This window comes from Formica exsecta, unplaced genomic scaffold, assembly GCF_003651465.1.
Source record: "Formica exsecta isolate Colony F162 unplaced genomic scaffold, ASM365146v1 scaffold1545, whole genome shotgun sequence".
NCBI classification, from domain to species: domain Eukaryota; kingdom Metazoa; phylum Arthropoda; class Insecta; order Hymenoptera; family Formicidae; genus Formica; species Formica exsecta.
In genome coordinates this window covers 38417-61592 of record NW_021848869.1, presented here as the reverse complement: position 1 = coordinate 61592, position 23176 = coordinate 38417, and the positions used below count along the sequence as shown (strand labels likewise).

Sequence of the window (23176 nt, the reverse complement as noted above, 5' to 3'; positions counted from 1 at the left end):
TAAATTAAAGTAAACAGGATACAATAATTTCGCGTTGTCGTGTATTTATTTACAATCCTCTAATTTTACTTTAGGAGAATTTTAATTCATTCTCTTTTCTTAATTCATCCATACTCTACAACTTTTATCTCATAATACTTTCCGATATAATAATTTTAGTGTTGTTTTAAGTTTTTTGGTGAAAATTTTTGTTTTTTTTCAAAACGAAGCAAAAACGATAAAATCTCTAAAGGACTTTTTTCTTAGTTTATCGATTCCCCACACGCTCCTGAAGTTTTGACATTTAATTTCGGGACACCCTTATATTGTTATCTATGCTGAAAATGGACCAAAAGAAACCCTCCAAAACGTACATATTTTATCAATGAAATTAAACAACAAAAAGTTTGCACTAATAACCACGCACTAATAACCACACTCTTAATTTAATTTGCCAGTTTCCTCACCTAGTATCGTTAGTACTCTGAGCCTATTGCTGTTATTATTAAATAATATTGAATTAATTTCAACTATAAACAAAATCCAGAATTGCTTTTTAATTGCATAATTTTTCTATTACTTATCCTTGAACTACGATACCTCAAATGCAAATTGATACTTTTTTTTACATGTATATGTTTATATAAAATTTCGCTAGAGATGACGGGATAAAAGTGGTTATTAAGTCTCGAGATCGTGCGATTACAAGTTTTAAACATAGATTTATTATTTATTTCTCGTGATCCGCACAATTCACACAGACTCTTTTAGAGATTCTTATGTTTCGCGCAATTCATATATTATAAGTTTACTGTGTTTTTTTTTTTTTTTTTTCTTTTTTTTTTTTTTTTTTTTTTTGAGCGGCGTTCAGTAAAAATAATCTTATTCAAGCAATAATGAATGACACTTGATTTATGCAAATCTGGAGGTATCAAAATATCTTCTATACGTCACAAGGAAAAACGATGACTCTTCTACTTTTCCGGTTTTCTCTCGTGGGCAGCGTCACAAATTACTTCTCTCAAATCTGTTTTCCCTTGTCCTTCTTCATCGGAATATATTTTAAGGCCGTGTTTATATACTTATCTCGCAACATAGGAAACCACAATGTATGTGTTTGATCTTGCATACAGTTATTATCGGACTACTTTTATACGCCGGTCTTTGCGGCGATTGTAAAACTTACAATTGGAGCGATAAGTATAATTTGCACAGGGAAGGATGCACAGAAGGATGTCCCAGAAGAAAAACGCGAATGTTCCCTAACAACACATATGTCCAAAAGACGTCCAGAGGATATCCAGATGTTTTACATAGATATTCTCTGAAGGATATTTTACATAGATGTCCTTCTCTGGATGTCTTCCTGACGTCTCCCGAACATGTGTGTTATTAGAGTTCTTTTTCGCTCGCGTGCATCTTTCTCAACATCCTAGTCGCTTTGCTTGTCGAATTTTCATATACCAGCGGCAAAAGAACGCTGCGACAATCGCTCCATATAAAGTTGTATCCTTACACTCTAAGTACACATAGATATCGACGATAGATTTTGTTTTATATCTTTACACGTATAAGCTCATTACAGTACGGAAACGTCCTAAATCCTGCTCGATGTACTCTCTCTCTCTCTCTTTTCTCATCAATCCCTGTTTTTCTCACCACTTAACGCTATCTTCTTGTTGACTAGAATACGCAATAATCTTATACAATAAATTAAAGATATCTTATATACCTCTTTATCGACGACGGCACTACTCCGATTTATGTCGTGTATGTGTATTCGCCATAATTAGAATGCAATGTGGAAAAAAATGCTTATGTTCCTTTATTTTTATAAAATAAAAGGCACCAAGTTTCTCTTTTGCCAAACGTTCAGTCTGTTTCGGGAAGATCGATGTAGCTTCATCAGAAATTCAATAAAGAGTGTGAGTTTATTTTATGTAACATATTATGTAATATAGAAATCGATCACTAACTGCATTATCATTGTGCTTATAAAATAATATTCATTCTGATTCAGCTAAATCACTTTTGAATGTGTCATCATGACTATCATTTCTATTGTTTTATATGTTAAACTGTAATTTTTATTTAAGAAATAATGTTGCAAGATGTAGACATATACATATGTATATAAATATATATGTATATCATTTGCAGTGAAGACTGTGTGATATTAATTCAACATTTATTCTGTGTCTAAAAATACTTGCACGCAATTCTGCATTGTTAAAGATATGATGTCAGAGGATAAAATTCTTGATTTTCATAAGCGAGCTCACATTACTTTCTTATACATTTTCCTATACTTTTCAGCGAGAATTAATAGGAATTTAGAAAGTAACTTGTGCAAAAATATAAAATTCACTGATACATCTTATAGTTACAGAAACAAATTAATAAGCGAGTTAAGTTATGCAATGGTGCACTTTGGTTTCGTTGAAACTGCGCGTTTTCACGCATCTCTATATCGTAATGATTATTAAAAATATTTTTCACATAAATATACACATCAATTAGACTTTTGGGCCATGACACGCAGGCCTCTGGCGACTTATGTAAATATACAATTCATCTAAGATATACATAATAAATCAACAATATTATACTCAAAGTAAAAAAAAAGTAACTTGTGGAAAAAGGGACGTGTTAAATTATTCTACTAGCTTTGGTGCTACAATATAAATAATTAGTTCAATTAATACATGTCGATTTGATTAATCTCTTCCTTATGTGTTCGATGTTGAAGAAGCAATTTCGCAGAAGTATATAGAATATAGTTCATTATAAATACACATTTGACAATGTAAAATAGTTTCAATTTCTGCTTCAAACAAATAAAATTCCGTGTAATGCATGCATGACATTCGCAACGCGCATATACATATATTTATATGTATATATATAAATTCGTCTTAAATAATATATATAAACAAATCATATTCAACATATACTAAACTTGTAGCGATATTGACTTAGATCTAATATATCTTTACAATACAAAAGACGCTGTTGGAGTGCTTATGAATACAAAACATATATCGACACATATTTTTATTATAGATATTCTCAACCAATTTTTTTTAAATGATCGTAATCGATTATAATCGACAACACTCACGCTTATCATATACTTTGCAGTTTCTCCTTCAACTTCAACAATCGCGCGTATTTATTCATCTGCTATTTATTATTAATGTATATACATTCAAGACGCACACTGTATATTCTGTCAGTAAATTAAAACGATCTCTGGAAACTTGCGTCTCTCTTTCTCTCTTTTCAATAGAATTTTGTACTATCCATTTAATTATACTGAGAGAATAGCAACGGACTGCAATAGAGACTGTTTTAAAATAAAACCATCATTACCATCATTACCATCACACAGAGCTCGATGTTCAATCAATAAATTACGTTAAAAAATATGAATGTCGGATATATGCATGTGTAAACTTGAAAAGTTTATATATCATTACAGCAATCTGATCTTTCTCTAGGAAAAATATTCCTATTAAAATAGGAATACTTTTGACATATTACCGTCAGTAGGGCGGATTTTTTTAATTGGTTGCGCGTAATTTGTGCAAACCAGAATTCGCGAGTGAAAGATTAGACATTTGATTTTGCATATTTTTCTGCTCTCTCGCGTCTTCCTATGCACAAACTGATGTTCACTTTAAGCCCACCCAATATAGTTTTCTTTAAGCATATACATCAAATAATTTCAAAAGTTTATTCATTGTCACAACAAATACGGATATATAAATATATTGCACTTTTAGTATAATAATCATTTCAAGTGTTTTAGATATAAAAACAAATAAAATTTGAAATTTAAATCAAATATAATAAATTAAACTAAATATAATTAAGACAAATATAAATTTTTATCTTAGAGTATTAATAATCAATAAATTTAATGTTTATTCTTTCTGTATGTTAGATGATATATAGTACAATATTTTAATAGCGTATTCTAGAGGCAAAATAAAGTAAAAAATCTTAATACAAAAATATCGAGACTATAATAGTTCTTGAGTTATAAGTGATCAAAGTTTGCAAATAATATTGCGTAGAATTCGCGCCCTCAGGTTCGTAACAACATTTACACTGATCTGTCATCTGTTATCGCTGACAGATAAAATAAATAAATTCATTTCCACAAAACCTCCGCGCAATCAAAACAAAAATAAACTTCGTTTCTTAAATGTGTGAAAATATTAAGTTTATATTTTTATTTAAATATAATAATTCATCAACCATTTAAATTGTTATATATATTTAAGAAAAAATTAAATATTTTACATACAACATTTATAGTTCGTTAATATCAGCTGATCGTCGTACATAGTATTCATACACATAAGAAACAATAAAATCAGCTGTGCGGTAAAAATCAATATTACTTGATTTATAAAATCAATAACAAATGACAGATCGGTACGCGTGTAGGTATAGTTACGGATCTGAGCGCGCGAGCTTTACGCGATATCATTGGCAAACTTTGATTGCTTATAATTCAAAAACTTGTAGTCTCAAAATTTTCGTATTAGAATTTTTGACTCTATTTTATCTCTAGAATACACTATATTAAAGTACTGTACGAAGGATGTGAGACACCCTGTATATATATCCTATATAATAATTATGTATAATTATCATGCAAATTATTACAGACTTATACATTAATTAATATTTAATCTATATATTAATATATAGAAACATTTAAAAAATCATACTTTCAGAAATGCGTTGAATGATTCACGGAAAACATGATCGAGTGGGCTTTTCATACATATTCTAATGAGGACATGACAAATTCATGGTCCCGTATACTCTTCCATTTTTTTTCCAAAGATGTTTCGACTAGATTCGCGATATTTACTAACATACTAAACATCGTGCCAACGATAGCTTGAACCTGCGCCATACCTGTATATGAGACAAGGCTTCATGAAGTACGATACAATACCTCTCTATATCACACAGACTTATCTAAATTGTATACATTGAGTGTTATGCAAAAATCTTCTTATATAGTCGTATAATTTGACGTTATACAAAATAATAATTTACGAGACTAGTATGTTCTTGTAAGTAGGCCTGCATGCTTTCGTGCTAATATCTTCGCATTTTCGTGTGTGCTATACCGGTTTACTCACAAAACTAAAGGCACAGTTAGCTTAGCTTATGTTTAGGTTGGCTCGCATTAGACGCATCTGAAATGCAATTTTGTGGCTTGGATCAAATCAATTTCTCCAAAACATAAAACAAAAAGATAAAATTCTAGTGAAACTATTAACTATACATATTGTACAATATGATGTGCCTCACCTCCGTTAGATGTTGCTCCAAAGCTACTAACTAAAGAACAATTTTGACTTTTCTGAAACAAAAACAGTTTTTATTTAATTACGTGATTAAAATCGATTTTGCAAGATGACAAATTAATCTTTTGAGAAAGTAACTAGATTAATCCAAGGTAATAGCGTTCAATTGCGTCATGACACAAGTATTATAATAATCAATATATATATATATGCATTAAAGTATACCAACATCTCCCATTACAGCTATTGGCGTAGTCCCGGTTGCGATAGCGACTTGATGTTCTATTAAATAAAACATGTACTCATCGTAAAGTAATCTGATAAGATGGAAAGATCCGAAACTCGCAGCACTTCTTAAAGTTAAATCGCGGATAACCATCGAGCTATAAAGGAAAATAACATAAACTCAATTAAAAATTAATAAATTATTAATGTAATAAAAAATAAGATGCATACCTATAAAATGACCACTTGAGCAAAAATTGCTGTGCAGCTTTAGCAAATGTCGGCTTCTCCTCAAATGGTTTAAGAACTTGAGTCACGACTCCTTTCAACCAGATCGCCCAATCTTCCAGAGAATTTTGTTGCCGTAACGTTGATTTAAAATCCTCCTCCAAACGTTGTACCATCCCATAATCACATTGGCATACCCAGGATGCCTAAAAACAGTCATAAATGTATAATTTTTATGTAATAATAGTATCTTTACCAAGAGAGACGAAAAATATATTGTGTATATTGAATTTAAATGGCACAAAGAGAAAGAGAAAGAGATAGATAGATAGATAGATAGATAGATAGATAGATAGATAGATAGATAGAGAGAGAGAGAAAGAGAGGGAATCAGATAATTCTGTGACAATATTTCAAAATACTGACTTACTTGTTCTTGTACATTGTGAAAGTCGACACGATTCAAATCGGTTAACATTTGATTGATTTGACTAGGATTTTGGAGCACCGCGCGCGCGGCTTGCGCAAGATGATTTAATGACGTATAGCGCCTTAAAGTTTGTGCAAAAGCTGACACTGCAGTTAACTGTAACCAACACTTTTATATTATACATGACACATACTTAGTTATTCTCTGAGAGAGAGAAACTTTTTTCAAATATCATATTTTTTGTTAATATTTTTTATCACCTAATGATATCGTTGTACAATAAATTTGATTTAAAAAAATACCTTAATTTGCATCATTCCTTCAGGACAGCCGACCATTGCTGATTGTAACCAAGATTCCAATCCTTTTGCAAAATTTCGAATAGATTGTGTCAACGAACCTTATCAAGACAAAAAGAATAACCTTAAAACACAAAACAGAATAATGACACAATGGATCTTACAATATAATCTTACATACTTGGTATCGGTCGTAATACATTAGGCATTAATACTTCGACTAGATTCTGATAGAATGTATAATCCACTTTTTTGATAAAGTCTTGTACTCCTATGCATTTACACATCTGATATAGTTTTGTCCTAAAAAATAAAAATTATTGTTCATTACACATGCTGTATGTACATATCAAGTTTCATAAATAATATACAATTTATATGCAAGCGCGTGATGCGCACATAAATAATGATTTTGCAGAAAACATGAATAAAATTTTAATTTTTTTAACTCATATTTAAAAAATAGATATAAAATAAATCATATTTACATGCATTTCTCATACAATATCGATAAAAGTATGTATCTCACTTTGATAAATATTTCTCCTCTTCACATTCGTCACCATTATTGTTGTCTTGGCTACGCCAGAATTCTCGCCAGAGGCTCTCCACTGTGGCAAATTCAAAGTTTAACACCGCATCCAAAAACGCTTCGCAGTGCTCTCTGTATATACTACGAAACGTATCAATGTCCTCGAGAGTGCAATCTTCGGGCAGGGAAGAATCGTGACCGATAAAGATCTCCGGAAAATCGGGAATGGCGCCGCTAGCTTCGCCGAGATACTGATGATACTGCGGCGGCGAAGAATTTGAGGAGATATTCGTATTGGCATGCGCGTTATTTTCGTTATAGGATGACTCTTGCTTCTGATTGACGAATTTAAATCGTTTGGCTTGAGAGTTCGCGCTCTGCTGTTGTCTCGACGTGCCATCTTCGTTCAATGTAAGTAAAGGCGAGCTCGGTTTCACGCGAATTCCATAATAATGATATTTGGAGTTTCCCCTATAATTAAAGTAACAAACCATGTAATGAAAGATATATCAATGCATATCGCACGATAACGTTGTCGACTAATTTGCACAGATCCTACTCGGGTTTTGGTGAATCGTTCTCTTCGATTATCGATTTCAATTTGATTTTCGATTGTAACAACTAATATTGCGCATGTTAAGTTTTAAATGCGAATTTAATTTTTATATATTTTTATCTGCTAAAGAGATGGACCAAAATATGGTCCAAAACCAGGGTGTCTATCCAAAGCTTGTAAAAAATTCCCTGAGAATACCCTGATTTTTCAGGTAATTTGTTTAAAATTCCAGATAAAATTAGAGAATTTTTAGATGGAACTTTTTAAAATAAGTTTTTTTATGTGCGTTTTCTAATGTTTTTCACTCATACAACTCATTTAAATTTTAAATATTATATTTAAAAATGTACCGAAAAGAACTGAATGACTTTTGTAAGATAAGCATTTTTCATTTGCATATTTTCATTTTCTATCATTAATTATAAGAATTATAATAAAAAATGTGTACTCAATATTATGTATTCAGTATTTTTTGCTATTACAATGAACATATAATCAAAGAGAGAAAGATGTATATTTATAATATATTTGAAACATATAATTCACAATTATTGGCCAATCAGATTGCTGATGTTTGCAATATAAAAACAAAATGATCAAAGAGATAATTTTTGAAAAAATTCCCCGAGTTCGAATGAGAATTCCCTGATTTTTCAAGATAAAAATGAAATTCCTGATAATTCCAGGTTTTCTAAGTTTTCCTAGGGAGTAGACACCCTGAGAACGTACATATTTAATACATACTTGTTAATAAAAGTAAACAATAAAAAAGTTTGCGCACTAATTATCGTACCCCGGTTCTTATTTGCCAGTTTTTTCACCTAGTAACCTTATATCGTAATGTCCTTTGAATTACTACAAAAGCCCTTTACCTAGTCCCTAAACGCCTAGTTCTCAGTCCTAAGAATACAGAACGTATCAATTTCCCGAAACTGGCTGCGTTCACGGGATCTAATTTGTTGTCGGAGCAATGGCGTAGATAGTGATTGTAGAGAGTCGATCTTGGAAGGGACACTCCATCAGCAGTTTCATAATTTTCCAGCAACCAATGCACCTATTTAATAATGTATAATTAATATTCATATTTTATAAAAATAGTTCTAATAAATTTATATTAGCAACACATAAAAATAGATTCGTTGCAACAATTGTTTGAAAAATCTATCAAATCGCATAACCATATGTCATTTCTCGTTTTTTTAGAGATTTCACACAAAAAAAAGTTTTTTAAGTAGTTGGATTACGCACAACAATACTAGAGCAGTATCTTCAAAGCAATTTGATTAATAGCAAGCATGCTGAAAGAATTACTGATTAGTACGCTAAACAAGCTAAGAAAAAGAACTAGGAAATCGGTTTCTGTCTTACAGTGGCCTGGGAAACTCTAGTGGCATGCGTCATATTTGCAGCCGCAGCCGCTGCTTCCTCCACGGTGACAGTGGTACCTCCAGAATTACCGCTGATCAAGTACGCCCCGCCACTCCCGCTAACCACAGCCTCCTATCAAACAACCCAACATACCAATGCATTGTTAACCCCCGTATTGAGAGAATAGTAAGAGTATCTCTTTTCGAGTACTAATATCCACAATTTGTTTTTAATTGTAAAATCTACAATGAATATTAGAATATATTTAATTATATAAGATGTCCAAAAAACTATGCAGTTGATCAAAATAATTTATTGTATTTTTTTAAAAAATTTTTTTTTTTTTTTTTTTTTTTTTTTTTTGCTTGCATCACCCTCTACATTTGCAGCATATAAATGCAGAGATTTTTTAGCAAACATTAAAAATGAATTATATCTCTTAAAACTCTTGAAAAAACAGAAAATTAAGTATATTTCAATAGCCCCTACGATCATACAGATCCCCATGCTTGCAGAGATGAGATATAAATATATACTTTGTATCGCGATTAATCGTTCAATGTAATCGAGGCTGGTTTACTCAATTTCTAAAAAGTGAAAGCAGTCTAAGGAAATCGTAAGACATGCAATCTTACCGCCGTTTCCGTTTGCGGGCTAGCGCGCGCGGCGGCCGCAGATATAAGGGCGTGAGTAGTCGGATCTCCATCTACTACACTCTGTTGGATCAAGTATGTACCATTGCCCTGTGATAATAATTGTCCGGTAGCTGAATTTGAGCCTTGTCCTGTGACCTAATCCACAATACAATTAAGATTAATATTACTGTGGCATTATATAATTATGATGGTTCTTATCATGTTACAATTATATACTTGTGCATATGTTACTGGCGTGGTTGCTGGAGTGTAGTACTGATTCGAAGCTGGAGTGTACATTGCTCCTGCCTCACCAACAGCATAAACAGGATATGTCCTGCGAAATATTACGTGATTAATGTAGGATGTTTTATAAGTTACAAATAATTTATGAATCGATTATGCAAGATCACTTACATCTGGCCATTCGCCGGTATATACGTGGAGCCATCCCCCTCAACATATTGAACATAGGTTGGATGAGAAACTGACTCGGACCCCACCGCCTCTGCGTCACCGGACACTGAAACAAAAAGAACAGATATGGCTAAATGTATCTGAATACGTCACTTGTATCGACATACAAAGCTCACATGTAAATGCAACCAATTTTATTAAAACACTGCTATAATTGCTAAAATTTTCTTAATGGAGAAAATCACTAATATATCTTTGATGCATTGCACTCGGATAAAGCGAGAGAAGAGAGCAGTTCTGTAAATTACTAAAAACTCTAGATTAGTTGTATCTATATTTGTTGACAAAAATGCATAAAAATGCAATAGATAGATGAAATAGATTGGAAAGTACCAAATAATCGATAAATATATGTAAGAGTGGAATTCTTTCATTCTTTAATATTCTACAAAAGTAAAATGTATAGATAATAAAGGATATATAAGGCATGCTGTTTATATTCTGCCCTCACCTACAGCCGTTGTGAGGGATGCGTAAGATGGTGAATCACTTGTGCCTAGTGTAGTCAGAGTGGAAGTACAGAGATGCATATTTTTCAGCAGCATGGAAAGGGCCAAATCTCTACTCAAACACTATAATTTTTCAAACTGATCCTCATACTCACCGCAAATAGTAAATTTATTCCTAATCGAGTTTCAAATACTTGACATTAACTTCTATCTATATGTTTACACAACTAAATCTATGGTTATATGAATATCTATGGTTTAGCATGTCATTGTTTGCAATTTGATGCTGTTTGTAATTAGAATTGTGCAGATTGCAATAAGATAAAATGAGATCCGATTCTTAATGCTTTATATATTAGAGAGTTATGTTTACACTTGGCCATTACCTGTAACTGTTATGTAATGTGGAGAACCACTGACAATAGTACCAGCTGATGTAGAAGCAGCGTCAGAATCCACTAGAGTATGCTGACCCGAATGGGTAGTATTTACCACTACTTGCGCTGTAACATGTGCTGGTGTACCTGTCGAGCCGTTGGAAGAATCTGCAGCTGTTTCAAGTGGATCCTGAACCAATAACTAAATTATTATTTATAGTATGCATGTTCTTTTGGCCCATGATTTATTGTCTTAATAAAAATTTAAAAAAATGTTATATGCCTCTTACGTATATTTATAAATATCGATATGTACATTATAGAGAAAGAGAGTGCTGATTTGTGAATTTTACTTCAACATTTGTGTGTATCATTGTTATCAGACACTAAGAACAGATGGCTCAGACATGTTATCAGATTGGGTGCACAGCACCTATAAAGGTGTATCATAAGCAGATGTTATAATATTTATCGCATACATATTAAATAATTTATAATATATCTTTTACATTAAATTCTTACATTTCCAGGTTAGGTTAGGTTTAAGAATAGAGTAACAAATCTTTAAGAGAGTAGAAAGTGATTTGACGAAATGCATTTTACAAAATGAGATTTTTCACAATTCTGAAGAATAAGGAATAATATTACAGAAAAGTAATTTTCTCTTCTTACACATTGACAGAAGGCATATAAATCATAATTAATGCAGAATAATTGCTACTAACCTGGATAGGCTGTAGATTATTTGGACTGGAAGGATCAGGACTTGTTACAACAGTGATAAGTTGCTGGCCTCTGGCAGACTGAGTCTGTGCTCCGCTACCACCGCCACTGGAGCTGGAAGTAGTAGTCACGACAACCACACTTGGCTTAGATTCCACCCCTACCGCTGCAGAGCTACCCCCACTGTTATTAGCTCCGGTAGATGTTGCTGCGAGGGCATACTGGGCTCCTGTCGTAGTCATGGCAATCACTCCTTCACCTCTCTCTGCACCCACTGAATCACCACCACCGATACTATCTCCCCGCTGCTGGAGAGACGAGTCTATAACAAAGAGATATATATGTATATATACATGTATATATATATATATATGTATATATACTCTCTCGCTAAATATCAATAACATCTTTCACCAGACTCAGCAATGAGATCTTTAAGAACACAAATGTGCCTCTGCAACACCCCATTTTATCTCGTAAAACAGGAATATTTTCCAATAATTATATGAAAACAAGATACATATGAGATTTATCATTAAATATAACAAAGTTTATGCTATGTAAATATTTCTAAAATGAATTATTATTACTCCTATATCTTTTAAAATTCTGTGATATAAATTATTACATCTCGCAGAGTATTTTGTTCTCACATTATAAAATCTATATTCTCAAAAAGAAAGATTTATTACATACTAACACTCATCATTTAGATCTTATTTTCTCCTTTGAAGTTTGAACGCAAAATTATATATATTCTATAATATACACAAGATTATAAATAAATTGTATTCATCCTGAAGCGCTTCAGTACAGTCGATAAATCAATTTGTCGCTAAAAAAGAGCGAAGAAGAAGAGGAGAGAATCTCGAGTAATTTTTGAAAACATGATATCCGCCTTTTTTTTTTACATGAGGAAATCTTTCAAAGACACCCTGGCTCATGGGATAGTGTTGTATTTTCACCAACTAAAACAAAAAAAGTGAAAAGTATATTTCACCGAGGGATACACTCTCAGATGTTCTCGGAAGAGTCGAGAGAGGAGGGAGAGCGCCGTTTATAAAGCAATATATAAAATATATCTCCCACCCCTATTCCTTAACCTAACCTACATCTCGCGAGATCGCAATAACGTACTTTCTCGCAGGTGTGGCATTCAATAATCCGCAGATCAAAGGGAAGCCCCGAGCTCGCGATGCGACCAACGATACACGTCACCGCCATTATTACTGCCCGTGTGTATCATGGTGTATCGGAACCAATGGCGTGTGTACCTGCTGGGGCGGCAGGTACAACCGAACACAATTGTATCGAAGGGGAAGAAATCGGTTAGGGTGGAGATGGGTGGGGGAGGGGGAGGATAAAGGGTGCCCCGAAACTTCAACGGGCTACCCACGCGTGACTGGACGCTCGCACACTGACATAACTGACGTACATGCACACGTGGCTCGTTTTAAGAGGGTTGAAATGTATCAATGAGGGCAGTTGGATCACGAAAGCAATTAGAGAGCATTATCCTGAGTAACTGCATAAACCCCTCACTCTCTTCGAAGATGACCAGGGGAGCTAATAAGCGACGCACGTTACTTCTGCGTTGATATACCTTGCCATGGGGAGAAAGAGGTGGTCCATTCTTCTGTATATTTTTTTTCTCCCTCTCTGAAAACTGCTTGCTGTAAAATATGTAATGAAAGATGATTATGTTTTATACATATGTGTATACAGGGTGATTCAGAAGTGATGGTACAAAATGTAATGATGAAATGTACACACTAGTAGAAGCAAAAAAGTCTCAGTAAACATGGATCCGCAAATGAATCGTTTACGAGATACGTGCGAATATTATGTTAAGATCCGACACTGACTGTGTGTTTATACCCATGCTCATCGTGTCCTTTTCTCCTTGCACACTTTTATACTAGATGCCGTTGTACTAGTGTAGCAACAAATAACAAAAACAAAACGTATACCTCGCTACGAATGTTTTTATTAAACTTTATCATAAGATTTACGGCTTTCCCGTTGACACAGTCGCAGAATTGCAACACCGAAGATATCTGTGTACAATTAAAAAATGAACTGGGATTATTTGAAAGAATTCGAAACTCAATGCTGAGAAAATTACATTGTTGCGTGCAGATGAGAGGACAGCATTTTGAACACCTTCTTTAACACACCGTACCATGTGACATCTTGCTTGTTAAAGTCAGTACAGCTGAAATACCTTATGTTTAATAAAAACATTTGTAGTAAAGTGTACATTTTGTTTTTGTTATTTGTTGTTACACTAGTACAACAGCATCTAGTATACAGTTATCTAGTATATAGTTCATTTGCGGACCCATGTTTACTGAGACTTTTTTGCTTCTACTAGTGTGTACATTACATTTTGTACCATCACTTCTGAATCATCCTGTATGAGGGAGGAAGGGGCAAAAATCTCTGTCATATTTTGATAAGAGAATCATAACATTGCTACTTGATATTATTGATTAGGAGAATTATGTAACTGGATATATCCAAGGGCCACTTGTTTTGATATATATATCAGCTAATTAATACAGGACTTGCTAGAGAAAAGAGAAATGCGCTGTAATATTACATCATCTAGTAATCTTTACTCTAATCAACTGAAAAGAAAACTGGCATCACTGTGTGAATAGAGAAGAAATACTTCACTGATGAATATATTTCTATCTATCATCATCATTTTCTAATCTGATAATATTATATATACACTGTAAGTAGATTTCTAAATTAAAACTTGGAGAACATTCGCATTGTCCATATTTTTTAATACAATTAGGATATCTTTTTATGATATATTTTTATATGCAAAATTTTGGAGCATCTGTTATATTCTATATATTTTATTTCTTTAGATATATTTAACATTATATTTAGACTTGGGGTGATGTTTTATATAGCATTTGTGCTGCCAAATGTTATTGGCAGGCTGATATGATAGTCTGCGTTTGTTACCTATCTATCTACCTACACACATAATGTTATAAGTGCACCTGGCCTCTGTTATGCATGACTGATTGGGAGAAACTTGTGCTCTCTTTAGTCCTTCCTATCTATACAATGCACTTATATTCCTATGTGTAATTTTCCTATATGTAATTTGATCACAAGAAAGAATTTATTATTTAAATTTATACATATGTATTACACAAAATTTACCTTTCCATATATTAATATTTTTTTTTTCTTTAGCCCCTATGAAAATAATGCACCTGGAGTCAGATAAACTCGCAGGGTGAGAACTTATGCAGATGTTGTAAAGTAAAACGGCGGAGATAAGAAATAGATAGCGCGAAATCAAATGATAAACATTAGCGACAGAAAATGCAAAGTATGAATCATAAAGAAAAATGAAATACAGTTCTTAATATAACTTACACAATTTGTTCAAAGAAATTGATTTTTTCAGGCAAGCTGAAAAGATAAATATATTCATCAGCTTAGAGATATCAGTTGTGGGGAAGATCTTACAGCTGAAAGATTGCATTCATGTAATTGATAAACCCATTTTAATTGGAAAACCTCGTTGCTTCTCCATATTAGAAAGGCTCTATACTCTATAGAAGGTACAGTATAATAGGGTCGCCAATGCGTTACAAATTAGGGGAATCTATGAAGCCAGAGATCTACCAAAGATCTCACTCTGTTATAGACTGTTCCAGTATGATACTCAGGTTCAATCAATATCCATACTATGCGTACAGAATTGATGACAGTAACATGGAGAAAGGATTGGGATTGTAGGAAACAGATTGTATACTATCCAAGAAGATTCTCCGCAAGATAAATATCTCCTGCGATTTGACAATCCATATTACTGTAGTGAGGGCAGTAATTCACACTCTGTAAAATTCCAAAATTTCAAACTTTGATAGTTCCCCCTCCCCCTCCCTCTTGGATACTTGTATACCATCATTGTAAGAGCCTACAAATAATCCTTAACAACACATATATTCAAAAGACGTCCAGAAGACATTTTTTCTCTTAAACGTCTTCTAGAGGATATCAAAATCCTCTAGATGTTCTTCGGTCATCTTTTGAATATGTGTGTTGTTAGAGATAATGCATCAACTGCCATGGAGAGAACTTTATCATCTGACATCAACATTTGAAATTCCACAACGACCGGGTGATTCGGACGACTATGGTATCCGGCCTGACCTGTCGTGCTCACTCCCTCTCTCTTTCTTTTCTACTCACCTGTCTTCATGAATGGCGTGTGCTCGAACGCAACGGCGTCCGGGCACACTCGTGTGATCGAACGACGTGTACCCCTGTCCTCGTAGTAGTCGTCGTCGTCGTCGTCGTCCGGGCGCGCTCTCTCTATCTTTCTTTTTCTCTCTCTCTCTCTCTCGCTCTTCTTTTTCCCTCTGTCACACGCGCGCACGCATACACATACACACACATATACGTAACGTACACTCTTATTCTCGCTCGCCCTCGTCGCTCGGTCCCTCAGTCCCGAAGGCGGCCCGTCGTCACCCAGGAAACCGCGGTCGCCTCGTGGGGCTCGTACAACTCGCCGGTAGAAAGCGCGAGAAGAGTCGGAGCGACACACTCCGACGAACCTCTATACTTTGTTGTGGACGGCTGGCCGGAGTGATGTTGCTTGTCTGCTGCTACGGTCGCCTTGGCTACGGCATCACTGACCGCCTCACGATCAGGAGCGTATTTTTGACAGGTCGGTAGCGCCCGCGGATGACTTTTTTTCCGATCGCAATCGGAATTCTATTATTCACGCTGCTCGTTTCCGGTTTTTCGATTCGTTCCGATCTTGCAATCGAAGGTAACGCGATAATGCGATCGAACCTCTCCTCGTCGATGGAAACGTTTATGTGTGGATGACGAGCGCTTGTCATAATGCGGCTTTTCGGCGCCATCTTTGGCGCGCGCAGCGCTCGTTGCGCGCGCACACAGATACGCCAATGACGTAACTAGAGGCCTGATATCTGTCTTCGTTTTTTGTTTTATCTCCCTTCTAAATTTCTTGTTCTCTTTTTTTTTATCGAAATATAATTGTAATTTAAGAAGAAAAAAAGAAACTATGATTAGAAAGAACGAATTTTATATAAATAAATCTGATTAATATATATTTGTAAACAAATCCCAATACGCATACGCCAATGAAAGAATTTTATATAAATAAACCCGATTAATATACTTTGCAAACAGATCCTATACGACAATGACGTAATTAGGGGTCTAATATCTGTTTTCGTATTTGTTTTATCTTTCTTCTAAACTTCTTATTCCCTTATTTGTATCAAAATAAAATTGCAATTTAAGAAAAGCTTAAGAAACTATGGTTAAAAAAATGGATTATAAATAAATAAACTTAATTTATATATTTTGCAGACAGATCCCATACGACACTGACATAATTAAGAGCCTAATTTATCTTCATATTTGTTATCTCTCTTCTAAACTTCTTATTTTCTTATTCGTATTAAAATAAAATTGCGATTTAAGAAGAAAAAAAAAAAACTATATAAAAGAATAAAAAAAGAATGGCTTTTAAATAAATAAAACCAATTAATATACTTTGTAAACAGGTTCTATACAACAATGATGTAACCAGGGTCTGTATCCATATATTTGTTATCTTTCTTCTAAACTTCTTATTTTCTTATTTTTATCGAAATAAAATTGCAATTAAGGAAGAAGAAAAAATATGTACAAGAAAAACAAATTGATTTTAAATAAATCAACCCGATTCTAAAATACTTTTACAAACAGATATTTCATAAATGTAAGATCGCCGTTGGCGAACCCACGAGGACCACGAGAGCGCTAATTATGATTATGTTGAGGGTAAAATTACTTACACAACAACGATCGGTTTCTGAGAAAATAGTAAGGCACGTCCGACCAATATTCGTCCACCATCTTGCTGGCAACGAAATTTTTCTGCGGGAAGACGGCGGCGGGGTCGTTTTTTCGAATCGGTTTCGGCGCCCAGCTGTTCCCTTTTCCTTTTCTTGGCGCTTTCGAATCGTCGAATCCGCGGGAAATTCTCGAATCGCCGGTTTCCAGAGATACCGTTTCCACGGGATATCCGCGAGACTCGACGCTCTCGAGGCGCGATCCTCGACGCTCTCTCCTCGGCAATGACAATTGCGGATCGCCGGTCGATTTTTTCTTACGCGTAACGTCGTCCGCCATTGTCGCAATTGTTGCTTTTGGCGCATCATATCGGCGTGAAGTCTGAAATTCACGTAAATCTGTCAAAGTGATGTTTGATCGTTGTCAGAGCAATCGCGTATCACAGGAAAATGCCATGCAATATATTATATCCTTAACAATGTAAAACATCCTCTGGATGCTCTTCATTTCTCTTAAATTGCAATTTTATTTTGATAAAAATAAGAAAATAAGAGAAAAGAGATAACAAATATGAAAACCGATCAGATCCTAATAATTATGTTATTGGTATATATGGGATTTGTTCGCACAAAATATGTTAATCGGATTTATTTATTTAAAATCCATTCTTTTTTAATATAGTTTTTTTTCTTCTTAAATTGCAATTTTATTTTAATACAAATAAGAGAATAAGAACCCACAGATAGCCAAGTTTGCCAGATCACGTATTGCAAATTATGCATTACATATATTGTATCAGTAGAATTCCGGCAATAGGCGCGCATGATTTGCCGTTTCAGTTAGTGCCGGCAGAAACGCAGCAGAAAACAAGCAATTTCTGCATCATTATATGCTACAAAAATGCTGCAAAATTTAAGCAGAAGTTCTTAGCATAAAAACAGTAGATTTAAAGCATTGCGTATTGGCATAATATGTCAACAAAAACTAAATAAATCTGAAGTATTTCTAAAAACACACTAATAAAGAGCTCGTTTTATTTAAATTTTATGGATTTTTTGCGAAATTCCATATTAAAGAAAAAAAAAGTTTGAACTATTCAATTATTGGTAAAAAAACGATTAAAAGCTATTGAAAACCAATAGTGTTTAATTGATTTTTGCCAATATAATATTTTTTTGCAAGGGTTCCTTATTAAGAATAATATTAGGAGGTTTCTGACATGTTGTGTGAATATTAATACAATGCAAGGTCTCTGGGATGTTAATGGAATGAGTTTAGATATTTTCATGTCGCTGGAAGGTTAATGACAGATTTATTAATTTCCGTGGAATGTTACCACCTTTTACAATTTAAAGTATAACTTTATTAGGATGTTGATGTGCTGTGAGGGCTATTATTCATTCATCAAAGCTCCATGAATAAATATCTATAATTACATCATATGCTGTCCATGTGACATATATGAATAAGTCTGATGAATAAATGAATGTCGAATGGAAGTAAGAACGCGGAATTGTGGATGTCTAATAGATGTCTATAGGAGATTACATGGACTAATAGGGGTTTCGAATCTCCATGATGGATGTCTACTGGACGTCCATTAAAGGTTTTTGTTCTGTGTAGGAACATAACATGATGACACATCATGCTATATCGGCAGAATATCGTTAGAAATCGAATTCATCTGTGAGCGCGGCGTAATGGCAGAAATGCTGCAAAAATTAAGCATAATGCGCTACCATTACAAAAGATAACAACAAAAATACAGCAGAAACACAGCCATGGTCTGTTGTCGTAAAATAATGGCAGAATCACAGCAATATTAAGATATGTTATATATCAAGTTATAGTTCTTTCGTTTACCGCTATATGTATCTATCTCGTTTTCAAATTTTTGTTACAGGCAAATATAAAGATTGCAAAGCATGGCTATTAAAAATGTGTAATAAAATTAAAAATGTGTAATATATAACTCCTGCACAGGACGCGGCGATGACGTGGCAAGCGTTGTCGCGTTCTGTGTGCTGTGTGCAGAAACCATATCTATTTTTGTCAGCTTAATTTTTGAATTCTAACAAAGGACTCAGAATATTAAACTGAAAGTTTGGAAACCGAATATCAATAGAAAATTTTCCATTTATTGACTACTTGAAACAAAATAAAGAGTTCAATTTCCATACAAATCTTGAAATTTACGAATTATTAATAAATTAATCATTTATTTAAATTTATATATTTAATTAATTATTTATAACTATGCCAATATTTAGATTTTATTGTATCTATATTAGTAATTATGCTTTGCAGGCGTGTTTTATCTTTACTGTGTTTTCGTCGTCACATTGTGACAGCAGGCAATGCTCGACTTTTGCTGCAACCGAGTAGATCAATAAAAATTTTTCATTTATTGAATTGTTTAAAACAAAAAAAGAGTTCAATTTTCATACAAATCTTGAAATTTACGAATTATTAATAAATTAATCATTTAAATTTCTTAAATATCTTTAATTAATTATTTATAACTATGCCAATATTCAGTTTTATTGCATCTAGATTAGTAATTATGCTTTGCAGGTGTGTTTTATGTGTTTTCGTCGTCACATTGTGACAGTAGGCTATGCTCGATTTCTGTGTTTCTGCTGTCACATTGAAACAGCAGGCCATGCTTGATTTCTACTGCATTTCTGCCGCCAGATTTGACAGATTTCGCTCGATATTTGCTATATGTCTGCTATCATGACGTAATAGCAAATAATACTCGATTTTTGCTCTCTATTTTATTATATCGGCAAGTCGTGCTGCCAGAAATCAAGCTTAATGAGGACGCAACAGAGCGAAATCTGCTGCAAAGTCATGATTGAATTTGCTGATATACTGCTCGCATACTGCTAGCATTTTGCTATCTGGGAAGTTTAGAAGAGAAATAACAAATATGAAGATGGATCAGGCTCCCGCCTAGTTATGTCATTGGCATATGGGATCTCTTTGCAAAATATATTAATCGGATTTATTTATTTAAAATCCATTCTTTTTAACCATAGTTTCTTTTTCTTTTCTTAAATTGCAATTTTATTTCGATACAAATAATATATAACCATAGTTTTATGTAAAACATCCTCTGGATGTCCTCTGGATGTGTTGTTAGAGATCGTACATATGTATATATGTTACATTTTATTCAGGAAAAATGCGGATCGATCAGATCTAACGGTCCGATAATAACTACGAAGTTGGCGAAGCATTTTGAATCGATGATCGACGTGCGTATCGGCAGTAGCGAATTAATCGAGTCCCAGATCCACGAAATCTCCTTGTCTAAAATAAAACGAAAAATCAATATTCAAGTTCCATCGAATTCAGTCTTGGAAAAACTAGAAATGCATGAAAATATTGCCTCATACATGTTTATCGGTCATAATAATAAATTAAAGTAAAGTCCTCTCTTGGCTAGCATAAAAAAAGATTCCCGCTCTTCGCCTAAAGTATTGCAAATAAAAAAAAAATGTGAAATTCGATTTATCTCGCGTAAGGAAAAATATATGTTTAAAAAATATATCTTAATATTAATACAATAAATTAATAATGTCATCAATAATATGTATACAAGATTAATAAAAATTTGGGTCATCATTATATTTTCAAGCGCACTTCCCCTCGTGCACCCCCTCATCGGCTGTTGTTCGCGCATGATATGCGCGGCATGCGCGCATATGTTTGGCTGCGAGCTGCGAAGGCGGTTGGCGCCTGACGGTTGTTATTTGTCATAGCAGACGGTGTACGGTGTGTTGTCCAACTGTCGCGAACAGTCGCGAAAGATGATGACCTCGTCAGAAACGTCGGAGGTGGAGAATCTGGGAGGTGAGAAAGGTCCCGAAGATTCAGCGATCCTGGAAGTGAGCTCCATGGCGGTGGGCGGAATCGTCAAGCAGGAGAGCCGCGACATCGATTTCCTGTCCAACTGTAGCACCTCCATCGAGGGGTCCGTGGTATGAGGGAATCTAACATAACCTGGGACCCACTTTGACAATTCACTTTGCGCCTCGTGTCTTGATGCTGTACAAAATGACAGATATGCCAATTAAAATTGTAGTAGACATTTTTTAACATATACAGGATGTTCCAGAATTAGACCGACAAACTTCAGGTGGTTATAAAGGACACCAAAACAAGCGAATTTTGTCAATAAATCCGTGTCCGCAAATGAGCCGTTTTGGTACTAGAGAATCAAAGACTAACAAGGGCAAAAATATTTAAAAAAAAATTATTTTTTCAAAATTTTATTAATGTGCTTAAATAGAGAACTTTTTGCCATGAAACTTTTGTATAAAACATTTTTTGATATCTCGATTTTCGAGATATATCGAAAAAAGCAAAATTATATGAGGGTCCTTATACGAGGGGTGATTTTCCTTCATAGGCTATGTTCCAAAACGTACTCTTCGAGGAAAATTTTACTCCGATGGCCGTTCCGAAACTTTTTTGAGCATCTCTGATTGGTTCCAGACTGGCCATCGAGTAAAATTTTCCTCGGAGAGAAAATTTTTCACCGTTTTGGAACTTAGCCTTAGAATCGTTTTTGGGCAGCAACTGGAAATTCTAAATTCATTTATTTACCCCTCCCCACCCCCTCCCCCCTACATGTATGTAAAGTTTCGTTAAAATCAGAATTTTCGGGTTTGCGAGGTTCCCTTGTTAGTCTTTGATTTATTGGCAAAATTGGCTTGTCTTGGTTATAACTACCTGAAGTTTGTTGGTCTAATTCTGGGACACCCTGTATAAGTAATTATATATACATATAACATATGCTATGAACTTTGATAGTGATAACTTTATTAGCGAGGATAAGTTAGGAAGAAAAGGGGAGAAGTGAGGAGTTCCATCTCATCGATTGTTTATTATGTTGATTAACAAATATTTTGTGCAGATTGCATCTCCTTCTATCGATAGCTTTTCCACTCTGCCGGATCAGGAGATATCAGACTTTCAGATGGATTCGCGAGATCTGCAGGTGAAAGTAGACAATCCGCAAAAACATCTAGAAACCTTGGAGACGTATATTACATTCCGTATAACGACTAGAGTAAGTATAGCCGTAACAAAATATGACTCGGGTCATGTAAGAGTAACATTAATATATGTTACGATCACATACCAAATAATGTATTCTAGACTACGCGCCCAGAATTTGAGGAAGGGGAATACATAGTTCGCAGACGCTACAATGATTTTATATGGCTGCGTCAAAAGTTAGTGGACAGTTATCCGACACATATTATACCAGTAAGTTTTTGTTATTGTTTTTGATAATGATATAAAATATGCATATATATAACATGAAACATCTCATTAAATTATTTATACAGGGTGGTCCTCGTAACGGTTGCCACGATTTTTAAGGCACTTACAATAATCTGACATAAAAAAGTCATAAACAGAAATTTATCAGTTTCTAACCGGCAACAAATTGCAAGAATAAAAATTGACCAAACATTTTTTTTCCATAAAAAAGCAAGGTCACCTTCAATTTTTTAAACGGAACTGCCTACTTTTTACTGCATATTCTTGTAGCTTATCTCGAGAGCTTTTCAAAACACTATAATAAAGTATTTTTTCATTAAGTACTTTTTGAGTTATTTTATATTTTAATCTGACATATTTTGATATAAAAAATAAAATATCTCGTAAAATATTTAGTTTTCGATAATCTTACCGTAA

At 34.0% G+C, this 23176-nt stretch overlaps 2 protein-coding genes and 1 long non-coding RNA gene across 17 annotated transcripts in view; 1 reads left to right on the top strand and 2 right to left on the bottom strand.

The window, feature by feature from the left end:
• Nucleotides 1-684: 684 nt before the first annotated feature.
• On the bottom strand, nt 685-3795 carry LOC115232991. Its single transcript, XR_003883706.1, has 2 exons — nt 1712-3795; nt 685-1498 (listed from the first exon to the last, which is right to left on the bottom strand). It is a non-coding gene; the product is annotated as an uncharacterized LOC115232991 (long non-coding RNA).
• A 443-nt stretch (nt 3796-4238) lies between these two features.
• Nucleotides 4239-16584, bottom strand: LOC115232987 (DNA-binding protein RFX2). 13 transcript variants are annotated; one of them, XM_029803178.1, is made up of 19 exons: nt 15839-15989; nt 12749-13284; nt 12308-12579; nt 11614-11933; nt 10898-11090; nt 10514-10558; nt 10003-10108; nt 9823-9922; nt 9586-9741; nt 8951-9082; nt 8455-8636; nt 7024-7497; nt 6676-6797; nt 6498-6595; nt 6196-6351; nt 5769-5971; nt 5542-5695; nt 5317-5368; nt 4239-5201 (listed from the first exon to the last, which is right to left on the bottom strand). In XM_029803178.1, the coding sequence occupies exons 3-19, from the start codon at nt 12318-12320 to the stop codon at nt 5161-5163; spliced, it is 2547 nt and encodes an 848-aa protein (XP_029659038.1). In that variant the 5' UTR covers nt 12321-12579; nt 12749-13284; nt 15839-15989; the 3' UTR covers nt 4239-5160. The 13 variants fall into 13 exon arrangements, with proteins under 13 accessions (XP_029659038.1, XP_029659039.1, XP_029659040.1 ...); XM_029803179.1 differs by having other exon boundaries at nt 13047-13284; XM_029803180.1 differs by having other exon boundaries at nt 13215-13284.
• A 4561-nt stretch (nt 16585-21145) lies between these two features.
• The window catches only part of LOC115232985 (sorting nexin-30-like), a 5897-nt gene continuing 3866 nt past the window's right edge, over nt 21146-23176 (top strand). The window contains exons 1-3 of one of the 3 annotated variants that reach the window (XM_029803168.1): nt 21146-21447; nt 22386-22541; nt 22631-22741. In XM_029803168.1, coding sequence (XP_029659028.1) covers nt 21277-21447; nt 22386-22541; nt 22631-22741 — 438 coding nt within the window. In that variant the 5' untranslated portion in view covers nt 21146-21276. Of the gene's footprint in view, nt 21448-21484; nt 21606-22385; nt 22542-22630; nt 22742-23176 lie in introns of those variants that run through there. The other 2 variants (XM_029803169.1, XM_029803170.1) reach the window with 2 other exon arrangements.